Source organism: Photinus pyralis, unplaced genomic scaffold, assembly GCF_008802855.1.
Source record: "Photinus pyralis isolate 1611_PpyrPB1 unplaced genomic scaffold, Ppyr1.3 Ppyr1.4_LG2, whole genome shotgun sequence".
NCBI lineage: Eukaryota > Metazoa > Arthropoda > Insecta > Coleoptera > Lampyridae > Photinus > Photinus pyralis.
Genome location: NW_022170403.1, coordinates 22,987,506 through 23,003,229, shown reverse-complemented (window position 1 = coordinate 23,003,229; position 15,724 = coordinate 22,987,506). Strand labels below are relative to the sequence as shown.

The window sequence follows — 15,724 nt, the reverse complement described above, 5'->3', positions numbered from 1 at the left end:
ATGAACTGATGCAATGAAAACAAGCAAATTCTCTGTCACCAAAGAAGTTAAAACTTCAACCTTTTGCAGGCAAGGTTATGTTAACTTTTTTTTTTTTCGACTCCATGAACGACCCTTGGTCATAGTTTACAGAGCCTACAGTGGATATCAGTGCAAACCTGTAAAATGAAACTTTGAACAAGCTCCAACAAGAAAAAGTGAAGGGACGCTACCACATGGTATGATTCTGCTACACGACAATGCTCTACCTCATGTTACCAAAGTAGTGAAAGAAAATCTACAACTAAAGAAATATATTATGCGTTCTTTTGCTAATCCAGTGGTAGTGTAATAGTCATGGACAGCAGAAAGGGTTTACAAATCAGCAACTGCCAATCATCTTAAAGTACAACAATTGGCACTTTCTACTCAAACGAACAAAATAATGGTCATTCTAAGATATTTCCAACTGATTACCTCCTACATAACAATTCAGTGGGAGCATATTGAAAGTTTTACAGAACTGCAACTCACTAATCATGTTAATGAGTAAGCAATCAATAATCTTGTCACAGTGAAAAGTCATAGATAATTTGGACCTTTTTTAAGATGACATAGTGCAGCACGTGCTACATGAAAATGCTTATCCTCCAAAAGCATAACCTACAAAACAAGATAAACAGAGAAGACATGTTTTTTAAATAAATTAATTTGTACACAAATAAATCTGTCTTGTAACTTTTCTTAATGTTCGATTCCAGTGGAAATATTGGAAAGTGTAATGAGGAACTATGGCAAACATTCTCAGGAATGCTGCACTCCATTCCATACGAATGCCTATCGAATCAAATGCCCATATAAATTTAGTGCACTAAGACTTCCAGTGACTAAAGAGTAGATGATATTCCTAATGATTTTTAAGCTTGTTTATGCTGTTTAAATATCATTAAGCTATACTCACCTAACCAATTCTTAGTGGGAGGACTTAACTAAAATTTCCTTCAAACTAATATTTAAACTCTTTTAGGCTCAAAGTGTACAAAACACGTACTTTCGCCATATGACCACACAGCCCCTATGGTAACTATTATTTTGGTTAAAATAGTAGCACTTGATAAAAGTTAAAATCTTACCTTTTTCATCCTGAAAGAGAGACAAATATATATGCCTACTTTCCGGAACTATCCCTATATTCGCGTGCTTCTGCTTATGGGACATTTTATCAGCGTTCTTAGAAGAAACTGTCGATTCCTGAAGATTTATGTGTTCCTTTGTGTAGTGAATTTCGGAACCCATCGTCGACGATTCCGGGTATTCAATGTGTATGGGACTATTCGATTTTCTTGTTGTGTGCAACTGTAACTCATCTTCGCCGCTACTGACCTCGGTAAATTCCAATTTCGGCTGGGGATGGACTTGCGGCCAACTGTGCTCTCTGTTGTCCGCTGAATCAGGTTCACTACTAGATATGCAATCCACCATTGCCTACAATAGATTTTCGAAGGTGTGCTTTAAAAACTAGCGATAACGTACCACCGAACACGAATTTGACCCAGCTTGTAACACATTTATATCGATACATGATGGAGTTGGGGATAAACCGTCTTCATTATTTTCCATGTGAGTTGTGGTGTCAGCGGTAGGTGGCCGATGTACATCCTGAGCGAGGGGACTGAGAGTAGTAGTATCAGGGGGACTACCCGCAGACGCAGATGTTTGACAAAATGTATTGGTGGTAACAGCTTGATTATTTTGATTTACAGCTGTTTGAGTAGAAACTGAATGACGATACGATGCAGAGGACAGCTGCGCATTTTGTCCCTGCATGAGCACCGCCTGCAGAGAACGATTATCATTGGCGTTCAAAATTAAGTTCTGATCTACATTCAATGTAGTTGTTCGACTAGCAACATTCGGATTATTTTGATTACTTGCTTGCATGTTTTGTAGGTGTTGGTTATTAGAAACCATGGTGGTTTGTTGTTGGACAATTGTGGTATTTTGTTGAACAAATGTAGTATTCTGCTGGTTTGCCGTAGACACGGTGATGTTCCCTGCTGGCACAACTAAAGTTTGGCCCACTTGACCACACTGAATAAACTCTGGCTGATTTTGTTGAACAGCTCCATTAGGCCGAATTGCTTGAGGCGCAGCACTAAAAGTAACTTGTGCCGGGTTCACATTTGTTATAAGAGGACTAAGTTGGCCACTAAACTGGGCACCATTTACTACAAACTGATTTCCGTTGGGAGACAGAAATTGCGCACCTGGACTGTGTTGCTGTTGTATAATTTTCCCTTGTGAAGCATTTGGTGTACGAATAACCATTCCTGCAGGACCAGCCGCGAGAATACCTTGCCCACCTCCAAATACATTATTATTCTGCACGGGCGTTAAAACATTCTGCCCATTCACATTTTGAATTTGTAGATGCATACCCAAATTAGAAGTGTCGGGAAGAATGGTCGCTGTTCCGTCCGCATTCATAACCATACCTCCCAAATTTGGTACAATAAACTGTTGTATAGTAGGGAAATTTTGAACCATACCTGTGGTACTATTGATCAAATTAACGGGTTGCAGTAAATTAATCTGTGGGGTTTGATTGGAATTTGTTATCAGCTGTTGTGGACCAAACTGACTTGTGTTACCGACCGTTTGACCATTCATTACAATTTGGGTTGGTGCGCCCGTTTTTCCAGGAACAATGGTTAAAGCTTGCATAACTGGACCGGAAGTTAAACCTTGAGGGCTGTGTGCCATTTGAATTTGTTGAGGGAAACTAGGTTGAGACATTACTACACCAGAATTCTGCTGTGATGCATATTGTAACATTGATGCGATAGTTTGTGAAGGCATTTTTCGTTTCTTTCCTTTCTTCTTTGCGTCAGGTGATAAAATTGCAGTGGTCCGTGTTAAAACACGATTAGGATCAGAGCCGTCGACTTGAAGCTGTGGTTGAATTACATTTCCAGCTACTAAATGTGGTATTTGAACGTTGGGAGCAACTGCCATACCATCCATTGTCATGGTCACACCCGGCTGAAGCATAAAAGGTGCGGGCAAAGCGTTTACCAAAACGGTCTGTTGCCCTAACACTTGCTGGGCAACTGCCGGTATAACTTGAGTAACTGAAGCCGTAACATTTGTAACCATAGGAGACACTGATATCGGAGGCATAGAATTTTGATTTGTAACAATCTTTGGTAGAGGTGGAGGCATCACATTTGGTCCACTACTGCTACTTGCCATTATCAACTGTCCTCCAGAAGACACCAAAATGTGACCGGGAGGTAAACCTTGCGTAGGTGAGTGTTTGATAATTTGAAGCGGCGATATTTGCTGATTGTGTTGCTGAATACTTCCAGCCGAAGTGTTATGAGACTGCGGTACTTGAATGCTGCTAACCACACTTTGAACCATTTCCAGAGGAGATTTAGTGATGGGTTGTGACGGTACATTAATGGATGACATGGTTAGAGAATCTTGATTTGTAAATACCGAAGGAACCGTGCTCATTGGAATATTTACTGGGCTATTCACAGAAACGGTCGATGTATTGGCCCGGCCAGCTAAAACCGACGTTATTGTGTTACAACTAACGGTTCGTCCGCTTGCCATAGTGGTAATAACGCCAGGATGTGATAAACCTAAATTACCAATTCTTGACACAGCCATTGATTGTTGATGCGGGTTTACATATTCGCTTGGTCTTGAAGGGTTGTTGTAAGAAGAAGGAAATGTTACTTCCACCGGACAAGACTGTTGCACATTTGCCATACTCGTCACATTATGATGTGGTGTATCAGAAAATATAGGTTGAGGTGTTGTGGGCGTGTGAGGGTTTGGTGTTGAAGGCTCAGATTGAGAACAATCCGATGACGAGATGTTACTAGTGCTAATGGTTCCTCCTTGAATAGGCCTCGAATCTGGGGAATCTCCATCGCTTGGTTGTTTATCAATATACGTCGATGATGTTACGGGATCATCCAATACATTTGACGAAGTTGGATTGTTCGCATTTGATCTACCTTGATCAAAAACTCTATTACCTTGAAAATATTCTTTGGTAAGATATGGATTGGATGGATCCACAACTTTTTGTTGTTGATAATGGGCGGTATCGGCAATGCAAACTTGGCACTGTATATGATCTGTGCTATCTGCTGGTCCCTTTGCCATAATTGTTTGATTATACTGCTGTGGCACAGAATTTTGAGAAATGTGTAACATTTTTGTATTATTAGGATCGGGCACATTTTGATTGAATTTGTTTGAATTCTGTTTGACTTGTGATACATAAATGTTGCTTGGCAAAGGCACTTCATTTACTTCAGAACTCGACAAATGTTGCACTTGAGTGTTTTGAACCGATGTGACTGGACTACTACACATGAAATTTCCACAGCTATTCATTCCCATTTGTCTTGATATGGTACTATTTAGAAGTGCAGTTTGTTGTGCTAGGTAACCGCTAGGATCTTCCATAAAAGATGGACTAGATGAATTTGGAGTGCTTTGTGGAGACTCCTCCGAAATTGCCGTTCTTTCACTCTCATTGGCTTGCTGTCTAGTATCAACATTAGAGCATGAAGATTCTACTTGAACTACCCGGGAGTTTTCAAATTGTCTTTTCTTAATGTTTTTAGACACCTTCACTTTTTTTCGCGCAATGTCATCGGACCATACCGATACAGAAGGTGTGTGTTGGTAAATTGGTGGGACTCGTTCTTCTGCATTCCCTGTTTGAGATTTGACTTGTGGAGATAAAGATGATTGATTAATATGAACAGAGTTTGATATGCTATTCTGTGGTCGACTTTGCCATAATGCCTTCTCCTTTTGGTGTACAAGAATGGGGGCACTAGCATTTTGGATAGTCATTTGATTACTTTGCTGAACTATAGGATTGTACTGTGGATCTGGTTTAACTGTACAATTCCCAGGAACAAATGATGGCCTCACATTTTTGTTGCCATCAAAATGTTGCATTACACCTTGGTAATGAAACGATTCGCTGCAAAAGGCCTGTTGTTGTAATCGATTACCGTCTTGTTTTTGTGGTGCAGGTTGAACAATAGGTAATGCCTGCATACTTGGCCGTCCTGGTCCACTTGATTCGATACTTGGACTATTGACAAACAATTTTTGGTGTTGTTCTTGATTTGTTATTACGGTTGGGTCGTGTATAATAATTCCATTAGGATTATTACCCATGGATCCACCACCACCATTGTTTAAATGAGAAACATTCGGATAAACTGGATTTTGAAGACTTATGATTTGACCATTTGCACCAACGATGTGTTGCTGATGTAGTTGAATTTGTGAAGGGTTAGGAACATCGCACTGTTTCATATAATTGGGAACCGCATGAAATAGTGAAGGTGGTGTTGAATGTTGCTGATGTCGTGATATGTTTGGATTCGAAGATGTTTGCAAATGCATTGAATCGCCACTAGCCTGAGGATCCATGAGTACTCTATTCACGGATGCTTCTTGATTTTGATATCTATAAAACTGTAAATTAGATCCTTGGGGAATTTGGTTAGGTATTCCATCTGGGAACTCTCGATTGTGGACTTGCTGTGCATTATTTCCAGGTACATTAGGCCAAACCTGAAAATAATATTAATAACTAACTTGGTATTCTAATTTTATTCAACATACTTGATTAGGAAAACCTAAATTATTTCCTTTGCATAGAACTGGATGGGATAAAGCTAATTTATCACGTTGTGCCAAAAGCTGAGATACTGAAACGCCAGAATATGGGCTACCGATTCGTCGTTTCTTTCGTTTTGTTGAAATATCTAAAAATCAAACTATTATTACAGCTATTACTATGCAAAGAATAAGTACCTTTCCGGAATTTGATAGGATCCGATTGTTTGTCCCCTAATGAAAGCATTGAAATAATTTTCCTTTTATGGTTACAAAGTTTATTTAAATCCATGGAAGATGTATCTTGAGATAAAGTCCAAGGCTTTCCAAAAACCTACACAATTTGTATTTTAAAATTAAAACTATCACATTATAACAATATGCTTGCCTTAGGATCAAAATTAAACGCAGTATCATACTTCAAAGGACACTCTAATCCGCATTTGCATGTACCAGGAGTCAATAAATATTCTTTCACTTGATCCAAGGAACTCAAGGCGGTATTGTTGGGACTGAAAAAGAAAGCACAATTAAAACATTGCAAACAATTAAAAAAACAGTGAAAAAAAACCAATTAACAAAAGCTCAATGTTACAATTAATTAATCGAAAGCTCAATTTTTTGAATTTCTCCAAAAACTTAACTTATCCTTCTACTTTCTACCCCATCTCTTTGTAGAATGTGACTTTATCAATTATAGTCCACTAATAGCGTGTTGAATTTTTTTAATCTTTTATGTAATAATTTTTTATCATTATCCTTTTGATAATCATGCTCAAATCATGTTTGCTTTTTAATCATAATCATCTGGTGTGAACTAAATAAATATCATGACTTTTTACAGGAACAGTATTGAAGTGACACTTGTGTGTTACCTTTTTAGCGCATTTCCACAAAAATAAAAAAAAATGCGCTATTGGGGCCACTTTGTCCGTTCGTCCGTCCGCTCGTTTTGCGACGCTACTAGTTCTTTATCTTAAGAGCTATTGTTCTACTTTTTTCGCTATTTGGTTCGTTATGGTGTCGAGTCTTGTACAAAGGAAGGAAATTTTTCTGTACCGCTTACAAAAAAAAGTTATTGTAAAAAAACAAAAAACCGTTTTTTACATGTTCCATAATTTTACACTTTTGCCGTTTATTAACGATCCTAGAGATCGTTTATAATTTTGCATTGCTATCTGTCGTCTGCCTGTTGGTATGTCCGTCTGTTCCTTTGTCTGTCTGTCCATCTACCTGTCCGTGTGAACGATAACTTTGTTTAGAAATGTCCGATCGCTTTTACATCTCCGTTAGTTATGAACTGAATTGCATGAAATTCAATATGGGCATAGCTTTAGCCATATAATACGCAATGCTAAAAGTTTATTTATTTATTTATTTATTGTCTCTCTTGTCCTAGGCCCTCAACAGGCTTACGCCCAATTACAGAGTGACCCGCATATTACTTTTTAGAGGTGCCCCTGCAGAAGGTCTTAAGTTGTTCTATACTACTCCGGTATTTACCTTGTGAATTAGGAAAACTGCAGGAAAACCTAATTCGGAGTAGCCGGCGGAATGCTCGAAACTGATCTAAGGAAAATCCCATCTCTGCCACAGATGAAAAATTCACCTCAAACCAGGTTCGAACACCCGACCTCCGGATTTATACCCCAACGCTTCTACGATTCAAAATTCACAGTGCCCTTTTCGCATCTCGACCGTTTATAAACCGAATTGCTAACTTTTTTACTTATAAAAGAATTTGAATGAAATTTGATACATAGGCACTTGGAATAAAGGAAAATCAAACGCCAGTTTCAAAATTTAGGTTTGCGCATGCGCAGTTCAAACTTTCTTATTTAGAAAAGCATTAAAATGAAATTCTTCTCATAAACTGAAATTGAAGTAGCACGTCAAAAATGGATTGCCCATGTGCAACGCTATCTTTCATATTTGTGGCCGGATTTTTACGATTTTAAAGAAGTTGCATCTTACAAATGGGAAATGAATGCAAGTGGAAATGCGCTTTATGTAAATCGTTTACGATTACTTTTTAACTTGTTTCTGTTGATGTGAGACTGAAACTTTGGGCCATTCGAGGGGGCATTTCTAGTGTTAAAATTCTTAAAAGACTAAAGTGTAATTGAATTCAAGAATTACTGCATAGCCCTTATACTTGGGTTCATATGAATAGAATCCGCACTCTTTCTCACACAAATTCTATTCCTATGAACCTAACAATACGGGTCCAGAACAAGAAAATACCTGTTCGAATGAAATGCAATGGTAAGAAAGGTGGAATGGAGATATGGGAATGGAAGTAATGGAAATGAGATAGAAGGATAATAGTTTTTTCAATGACGATGCAATTTTTAAAAACGTTAAAAATTAAGTTTTTACTCAACCCCTGCACTCCGTGTGTTCAAAAACCAATTTCTTCCCTTGATTCACTTGCGAAGTGAAGCCGAGATATTAGCATAAATAAAACCTTTTGTAATGGAGTTGTAAAGGAGTGCGATGGGGAACATGAAATATCTTGCATGCTACAAGGAGAATTTTGAACAGTTAGATACAAAGTAATGAGCTTTCAAGGTCTGAGAAATTCAGTGGTGAGTTATGATGAATTTTTGGATCTTCGTGTAACTGTAACGGTAGCCGTTCTCAGATTGTAATTTTTTTTTCAATTTTATTAAAAATGTTGTTGAATTTATTGTCTCCATGGGAGTGGTTTCACGATGGATTCAACGTCATGGTAACATTGTACAGCACATTTTTTCGTTGAATTAAAATCAACAGCATTTTTTAATTGAAAGTAGCATTTTTAAAGAACATAATTTTTTGCCAGCAAAAAAAGACATATACGTTGTGTCCAAGAGATATAGTTCCTAACCGCAAATAATAATGAAACCCATTTGGAGATTATCGTCTTGTGACATTTTTGCCCAAAAGCAAATAACGCTAGCCCTTTGTAAACTTACCCGTTACAATACATGAACACAATCAGCTGAAATAGCAAATTGGTCCTGTGAAATGGAATTGTTCGGTTCAGTTGTTCAGTTTCTTTTTAGCTTCCTAGTATATGCTAGGTAGCTATTGCGATAGCCGTTTTTTGAACATTTCAAAATTTCATCAAATGTCGACGTTTTAGACCATTTTAAGCAACTTTTAAAGAATAAAATTTTTTTCCGTCTATGTATACGTACGTACGTACGTTTGTTGGCAATTTTCTGAGAAAACGGCTCGACGGATTTTGTTGAAATTTTGTATATATGTTTTAGGCATACCGAACAGAAAAATAACGGGCCGGATTTTTGAAAAAAAATTTTGGAGCGCCGTAACGGCATCGAACTTTTTTTTTCAAATAGCAACCTAAAATTTTTATTCTATTATTTGGAAGACCTTATTTTCCTGTGTACAACCTACAAAAAATTGGGCCGGGTTATATTATCAAAAAACGGAGAAAAAAATTGTCAAAGTCAAAAAATTGTGTTGCATATGTGCAAAACGCAACGATCTTGTTTCTGAAGCAATTTAAACGAAATTTCTATGGTAAGTCCCTTTAATAAAAGCAAACAAAATTCATGCGCAAAAATCGTGTTGCGCATGCGCAGAAATGCAATTTTCTTATTTATGGAACAATTAAAACGAAATTTGGATGGTAGGTCCTCCTAATAAAAGAAAACAAAATGCATGCGCAAAAAATCGAGTTGCGCATGTGCAACATCCAACTTTCTTATTTATGGAGCAATTTTAACGAAATTTGGATGGTAGGTCCCTCTAATAAAAGCAAACAAAATGCATGCGTAAAAAATGCACCTTTCTTATTTTTTCCGTCTGTATGTACGTACGTACGTTTGTTGGCAATTTTCTGAGAAAACGGCTCGACGGATATTGTTCAAATTTCGGATATGTATATTAGGCATACCGAACAGAAAAATAACGGGCTGGATTTTTGAAAAAAAATTTTGGAGCGCCGCAATGGCATCAAACTTTTTTTTTCAAATAGTAACCTGAAATTTTTATTGAGTTATTTGGAAGATCTTATCTTCCTGTGTACAACCTACAAAAATTGTGTCGGGTTTTATTACCAAAAAATGTTTCAAAACCCACTCGTGGGTATTGCCGCGTAACACATTGTAAATGATGAGTAATGGGCAAATATAGACCATAGCAGCTATCAATTAGCGAAAATCTGAAGTCTCTTGGTGACCCAGGGGCCGAGATCTCGATGGAACAGACGGACGGACATAGACAGACAGACGAAAACACAAGCACATAAGCGTTACCTCAGCATCGTTGTGATACACTAAAAAGTTGGCATTGCGCAGTTTGCGCGCATATGCACACCTGATTTTTACGATTTGCGATATGTTGCCATTACTACAAGCATCTGTGGTTAAAATTTCAAAGAAATATCTCCACAAAGAAGAAAGTTGGCAAATATGGAGTTCAGTAAAACTGTGGGAAATGGGTAAGTGCGTGCATATGTTGGCAATTTTTGGTTTCAGCTAGGAAGCTATTCTGTCAAGAATTTGACACCTGGTTTTAAGTTGTTCTTTTTACCTAATTTTTTCTGAATACTATGCCCGACATACACACAGACGGATAAACAGAAGAACTTCAAGCAGGTCAAATTTACTCTAAACGCCGTACGCGAGGCCGTACGTTGGAGATACAGGTCAAGATTTCCTGGGAATGTTAGGGTAAATTGCGGAACGAGCTTATGCCGATTTCAGCGATTGTAAATACGTTATGTGAGAAGACTGCGGAAAGTGATCAGACCCAGGGTGTCACAGAGTGAATTGCTCCTCAGATTCGACCTGACATTAAATATCTCTATCCCAATTTAACCATGATCATCTCTCGTCAAGTGAGGGGGGAAACATTGGCATTCATAGGTATCGAATTTCATATCCTTACAATTTTATAATGCCTAAAACAGCTGTACAGCATATTATAGTTTTGATTAACTTGTTAAGACTCCCCGCCATAATTGCTAAACGTGAAATACCCACAGGACAGAATATTGAATTGACTGCACATATGGAGCAAAATTATGTTGAAGATGTAGCGGCAACAAATTTCATTTTTTTTATGCGCACGTAATCTCAATGGAAATGGATAGAAGCAATTTAAATTCTATTTAAATTGGAATACCGAGAATGTTAAAAAAGGAAGCTATGATATTAATTTATAAATATGTTGACTAGCTTCGTTGGAGGTGGTAGCACGTTAACTCCATACAAAAAGCATTTAATTATTTTGTTAATTTCAAGGTTTCACTAAAAACAACTTAAGTTTGGCCTTGAACCAAGAAAATGAATTGATCTTAAATTGCACCATTTTTTAAATTCTACGACCGGTTTGTAGATATGTATTATTCACATTACAAAAAGCAATATTGATAATATTTTAGTTTATAACCGGGAACAAGTTATTAATTTGTAATAATATTGTTAAACCATATTTTTGAGATTAAGAAGAGGTTTTTTGTGATCATATAGCGTCATACAGTGGTCAAGGGCAATCAATTATGAATAATACATTCCTATATACGTAATTTTTTACACCAGGTTCCACGACCAGAATAAAAAAAAAGTTGAAACGGAAAAATATAATTATGGGCCGCATTTTATTTAATTACTCGCCATTGCGTTGTTCATTGAATGCAGGATTTCACTTCATTTTTGTAAACTGGGGGCCGGCTAGTAATTGTAATATGCGAAGAGAATCAATAATGATAATCTTGGTGAAAAAATAATTGTTATTGCGCACATGAACTGGAAGGCTTGTTTCAATAATAGTAACCGGCCAGCGTTTATTTACCTCTATGATTTTTCAAGGAGAAAATAATTGACATAATAACCCCCAACACGATGTGAACGTTTATTACCAAGAAAACGATGCATTTCTCTATGTAAATAATATTTACGTTCACGTAACCGTAATCAATTACGTAGGTACATCTGCTAATTAATATTTTTTAATTTAGTTCAGGTTTAGTGGCTATGTAATCGTACCAGAAGCGAAGGTCAAACAGTTATTTCGTTTTAAATTCGTTTGTAACAAAGGTAATTTTTATCTCCCTGTAAATCTACATATTTAGGAATATCAAGCATTAATATCTAACTAACGCTTGCATGCACAAGGTGAATATTTTCCCCCTTTCGGAACCCCTGTTAGGTAAACCCCACCTAGAAATACACTAAGTTCATATTATGACAAAGCTGAACCTAAAAATAGGTAAGTTGCTAATATTACTTCCCGAAATCTGATTATAAAAAACTTCTAAAGCGCCAAAATCTGAAAAGGTGTTTGAACTACACACCTCGATGTTTGCCAGTTTAAAAATGAATTAATTTTACACAATCGATTCTCTTCAAACTGCTTCTTAATATTTTCAATGCATGAACTTCGAATAAAAAAACTAGTCTATACGGATTTATTTATTTATTTATAAGTCGAATATGGAAAGACCGGCTACGGAGATCCTCTCGCCTGACTCGCGAAAACTGGTCTCATAGTGCTTGATTAATAATAATTTTTCCTATTCAATGCCAATCCCACACATTATTTTATACAAAAAAATCTAAACTTGAAATTCTGAGGAATCTAAGCGTTCCTTTCGAATTTTCAAATCCAACGAGTTTAGTTAATTGATGGAACGAGTTTTGAATTACTAAAATTTGTATCAGTTACGTGTTAAATTACCCCAACAAGGTGTGGCTATTAGTGATGTTTGCACACATCGGAATACATTATCGGTATACGTTATGCATATGCTTCCGTTTCAGGCAGCCCTTAGTTAAGAAACACATTTTAAATTAAAATATGTTATGCATCCGGTATCAAAATTATTTTCTTTTACACTGCGTCTGTTGGTGACGTAATGGATCGAAATTAAAAAAAGATTGACGTTGAAGATTAACTGTCCTTTGCATTTACTTATTTCTCGCTTGTTTTTTTACTACATCAACATTCAGGAAGAATGGAAATATGAATCGCTCTTCCTAATTAATTACATTTCTAAAGATTGACAAACTTACAAAGGTAATTGTGTAGAAAAAAGTGCGTGAACCCACAGTTTCCAAAATAGGTGCTATCGAAAAAAATAATTGTTTGTTTTTGGCTATAAGCTATTATCTTTATCCTCATCAAAAAATTGTCTAGAGAAATACTTGCGAGGGGCCCCCTCCAATTGACGAAGACCCGCTGCACATATATTTCTTACATGACGTTTTATTTCAAATATCACACAACGATTAGGATTACCACAATAGGAGCCACAATACTAAAAAAGTCAAATGAAATCAATGCACTTCAAACGACGAAATTGAATTCGAAAAAGGGCCGTAGTGCGTTATTTTTTTAATCCAAAAAAATTTGCTAAAATCTTCATATATACAGGTTGTATCAAATTTCGGGATCTCGCTTGTTAACGTAGATAGACAGTTTATTGAATGGATAAAAATTATGCCTAAATAAAATCAGAAAACAAAATTTACCGTCATATTAGATTTTTACGGAACGAGATAGAGAACAAAAAAAGAAAATAATGACGTGTTACACTCAATACTTTTACGTAAATTTATAAAAAAAATTTCAATATCAAATGTTTTACATTCATTTGTCAATATAACATCCACGGGTAACTAGATCTTGCTGAATCAACATGGCTAAGATGACGATGCATTCAAGCCAATTTTTTTCTTGTCCTCTACCTCATTCCGTAAAAATCCAATATGGCGTTCATAAGAAATAAGAAAGTAGTAGCCCGTAGATTCAGATTTTCGAAATAAAAGTGTTCATAGAAGGTGCTAACGGGAACTGTCCAAAAGAAAACAAAATTTTACGTTTTCAGTTTTTTTGATGATATCTCAGTTACTTTCAAAGATTTTTCAAAAATTTCGAATTTAGTTACAAAGATAGCAACAGTGAGCCACGAATTTGAGCCACTCTGTACACAAATATGCTAAGTTGATTCCTGTACTATCGTTCTTCCTTCCTTCCCTAGCAAGTTGCAACTGCAGTATAAATTTTTCTATTTTCTCATTTTGCTTTATTTCTCCATTTGCTTCCAATTCTTTTCTTAACTCCTTAATCTCCGCCTGGCTCTTTATAATTGCCCATGGTTTTTTGCAATCTATTTTAAGTAATAATTAAAAATTACGAGCTGATGCTTTTAACACGTTTCCATAGAATGGATATTCAAGACACTTGAGAGACTTTGTATGTTAAATAGTAGTAACCTTAATTAAAAATTGTAACGTATTAATGGTATTATGTAATTGTTTGCATACGAAGGTTAAGTGCATAACATATAATAATTATAATTACCCTTTTTAGATACTGCTTCGTTCAACATCTCCTTGTGTTTTACGACATTAAACGATTTAATTAAAATTCTAATTTTCCGCTTTGAGCTTTATTAATTGAATCTAAAAACAAACTTGGCATTGTCACTTAAATATAAGCAGTTAACACGGAAACCCTCGATTTAAATTCATCAAAAAATCTGTTCTCCATCAGTTTAAGAACATTTATACATGTCGTTTAAGCTCGCCTTTTAATTAAACGGTTTATAATTAAACATAGTCTAGTGGAAATAAATATTACATAAAAGCTATAAAAGTAGAAAATTAGTGCTGTGATTATACGGAATGGTGCTTTAATCTTGATGAAATATTTGAATTTCGCGCATACAATTTTAGTAATTTCCTCGTGAACTCTTCCAGGCTTCAGTAAACAACACATCCTTGATGATATCCAACAGATAATTCCTAAGAATTCCTCGAGAACTTCTTGGGATTTCGAAGGGTATAAAAACTAAAAACAAAAACATGATATGCGATTAATTACAGAAAAGAGTGAGAGGATAGTGTTCATAATCGAAATGGAGCTGAAAACTTTTAAAAATTGACATGTAGTACTTGAGATTGAGTAAATCTGGGGGGGGGGGGCGTATTTACGGATAAGCACAGAATTGGTTTATTTTATTTGAATTTGTATTTCCGTATTGTTATTTTTCCTTTTAGAATTGTTTGTAATTGCGGGTTGGGATATGTTGGCACATCTGATTGTTTGCGATAAGAGTTTTTGTTATTGAACGAGCTTTAATTAACGCACGTATAATATCGCCGTGAGAAGAGCTAACAGGTGTTCAACGATGTGCGCATTACTTCGGCGTAAGTGGGGATCTGTTCTGTCGAAGCTTGAAGGTTAACAATTGACGCTTTATCTATAAAAACCGAAAGGAGATACCTATAACTTTTTGTGGCGCTATTTAACGGTCTATATTATTTTCTACATTTAATATCAATCGCAATATTTCATATAATTAGTTCGAAGACATCCCTAAATTGAGTATGTCCCTCGGTATGTCCGGTCCAAGTACGTGTCCATTTTCGACATTATTTTAGGTCTCTCTGTAATTGTTATAATAATAATAGGACTTTATTGGACACAAAATATCAATATAACGAGAAGAAACAAAGAAAACAAAAAAAAATGATAGTGTCCAACTGGCGAAGTTCAGGTGTTGAAAAATCCCCTTACCTGCTCTCCCACTAAATTAACTAAATTGTTAGTGATATCAAAAAAGTAATATTTTCGTCATATTCTCCTCTTGGGTCAAACTTAAAATGGTAAAAAAATTTGAAAATATTCGGTAGCAATACGAGCGAAAAATAAAAAAATTGTCAATTTCAGAATCACCATACATTTTGAGATATACTTCAAAAAATATACAGAAAAATGTTTATTACAAAAGTTTGTTTATAATGATTGTTAAATAATCTGCAGTTTTCGACCGTTTATACGGGACCAGATAACAAAAGTTATCCGACTAAACTTCACTTTTTAAATAGAGCACCCTGTATATTTTAATATAAAAAGATAGCATATTAAATTCTTTCTTCAAAAATATGACACTAAAAAAATCAATTTTAAAAAGTCAAAAAAGATTTTGAAAATATTAAAAAAATTCATTTAAATCTTCTTAAAATCTTTGACATTTTTTAATCTTTTTTGAAATTTTTTTTCACCTAAGGTTAAGTCTGATTACTATTCATAACAATTCTACAGTGACATAATGCGACTGTAA

The 15,724-nt window shown here is 35.7% G+C and overlaps 1 protein-coding gene across 2 annotated transcripts in view; it reads right to left on the bottom strand.

Annotated features, from left to right (window-relative positions):
• LOC116164257 (mucin-5AC-like) overlaps positions 1 to 15,724 on the bottom strand; it is a 36,845-nt gene that overhangs the window by 5,817 nt on the left and 15,304 nt on the right. Inside the window, exons 3-8 of one of the 2 annotated variants that reach the window (XR_004143848.1) lie at positions 6,032 to 6,155; positions 5,842 to 5,977; positions 5,650 to 5,792; positions 1,513 to 5,598; positions 1,113 to 1,464; positions 941 to 1,063 (exon numbers count right to left, since the gene is read on the bottom strand). Coding sequence is in view for 1 of the 2 variants with exons in the window: in XM_031478401.1 (XP_031334261.1) it covers positions 1,113 to 1,464; positions 1,513 to 5,598; positions 5,650 to 5,792; positions 5,842 to 5,977; positions 6,032 to 6,155 (4,841 nt within the window). In the remaining variant the exon portion in view is untranslated. The remainder of the gene's footprint in view (positions 1 to 940; positions 1,064 to 1,112; positions 1,465 to 1,512; positions 5,599 to 5,649; positions 5,793 to 5,841; positions 5,978 to 6,031; positions 6,156 to 15,724) is intronic. The other variant, XM_031478401.1, reaches the window with a different exon arrangement.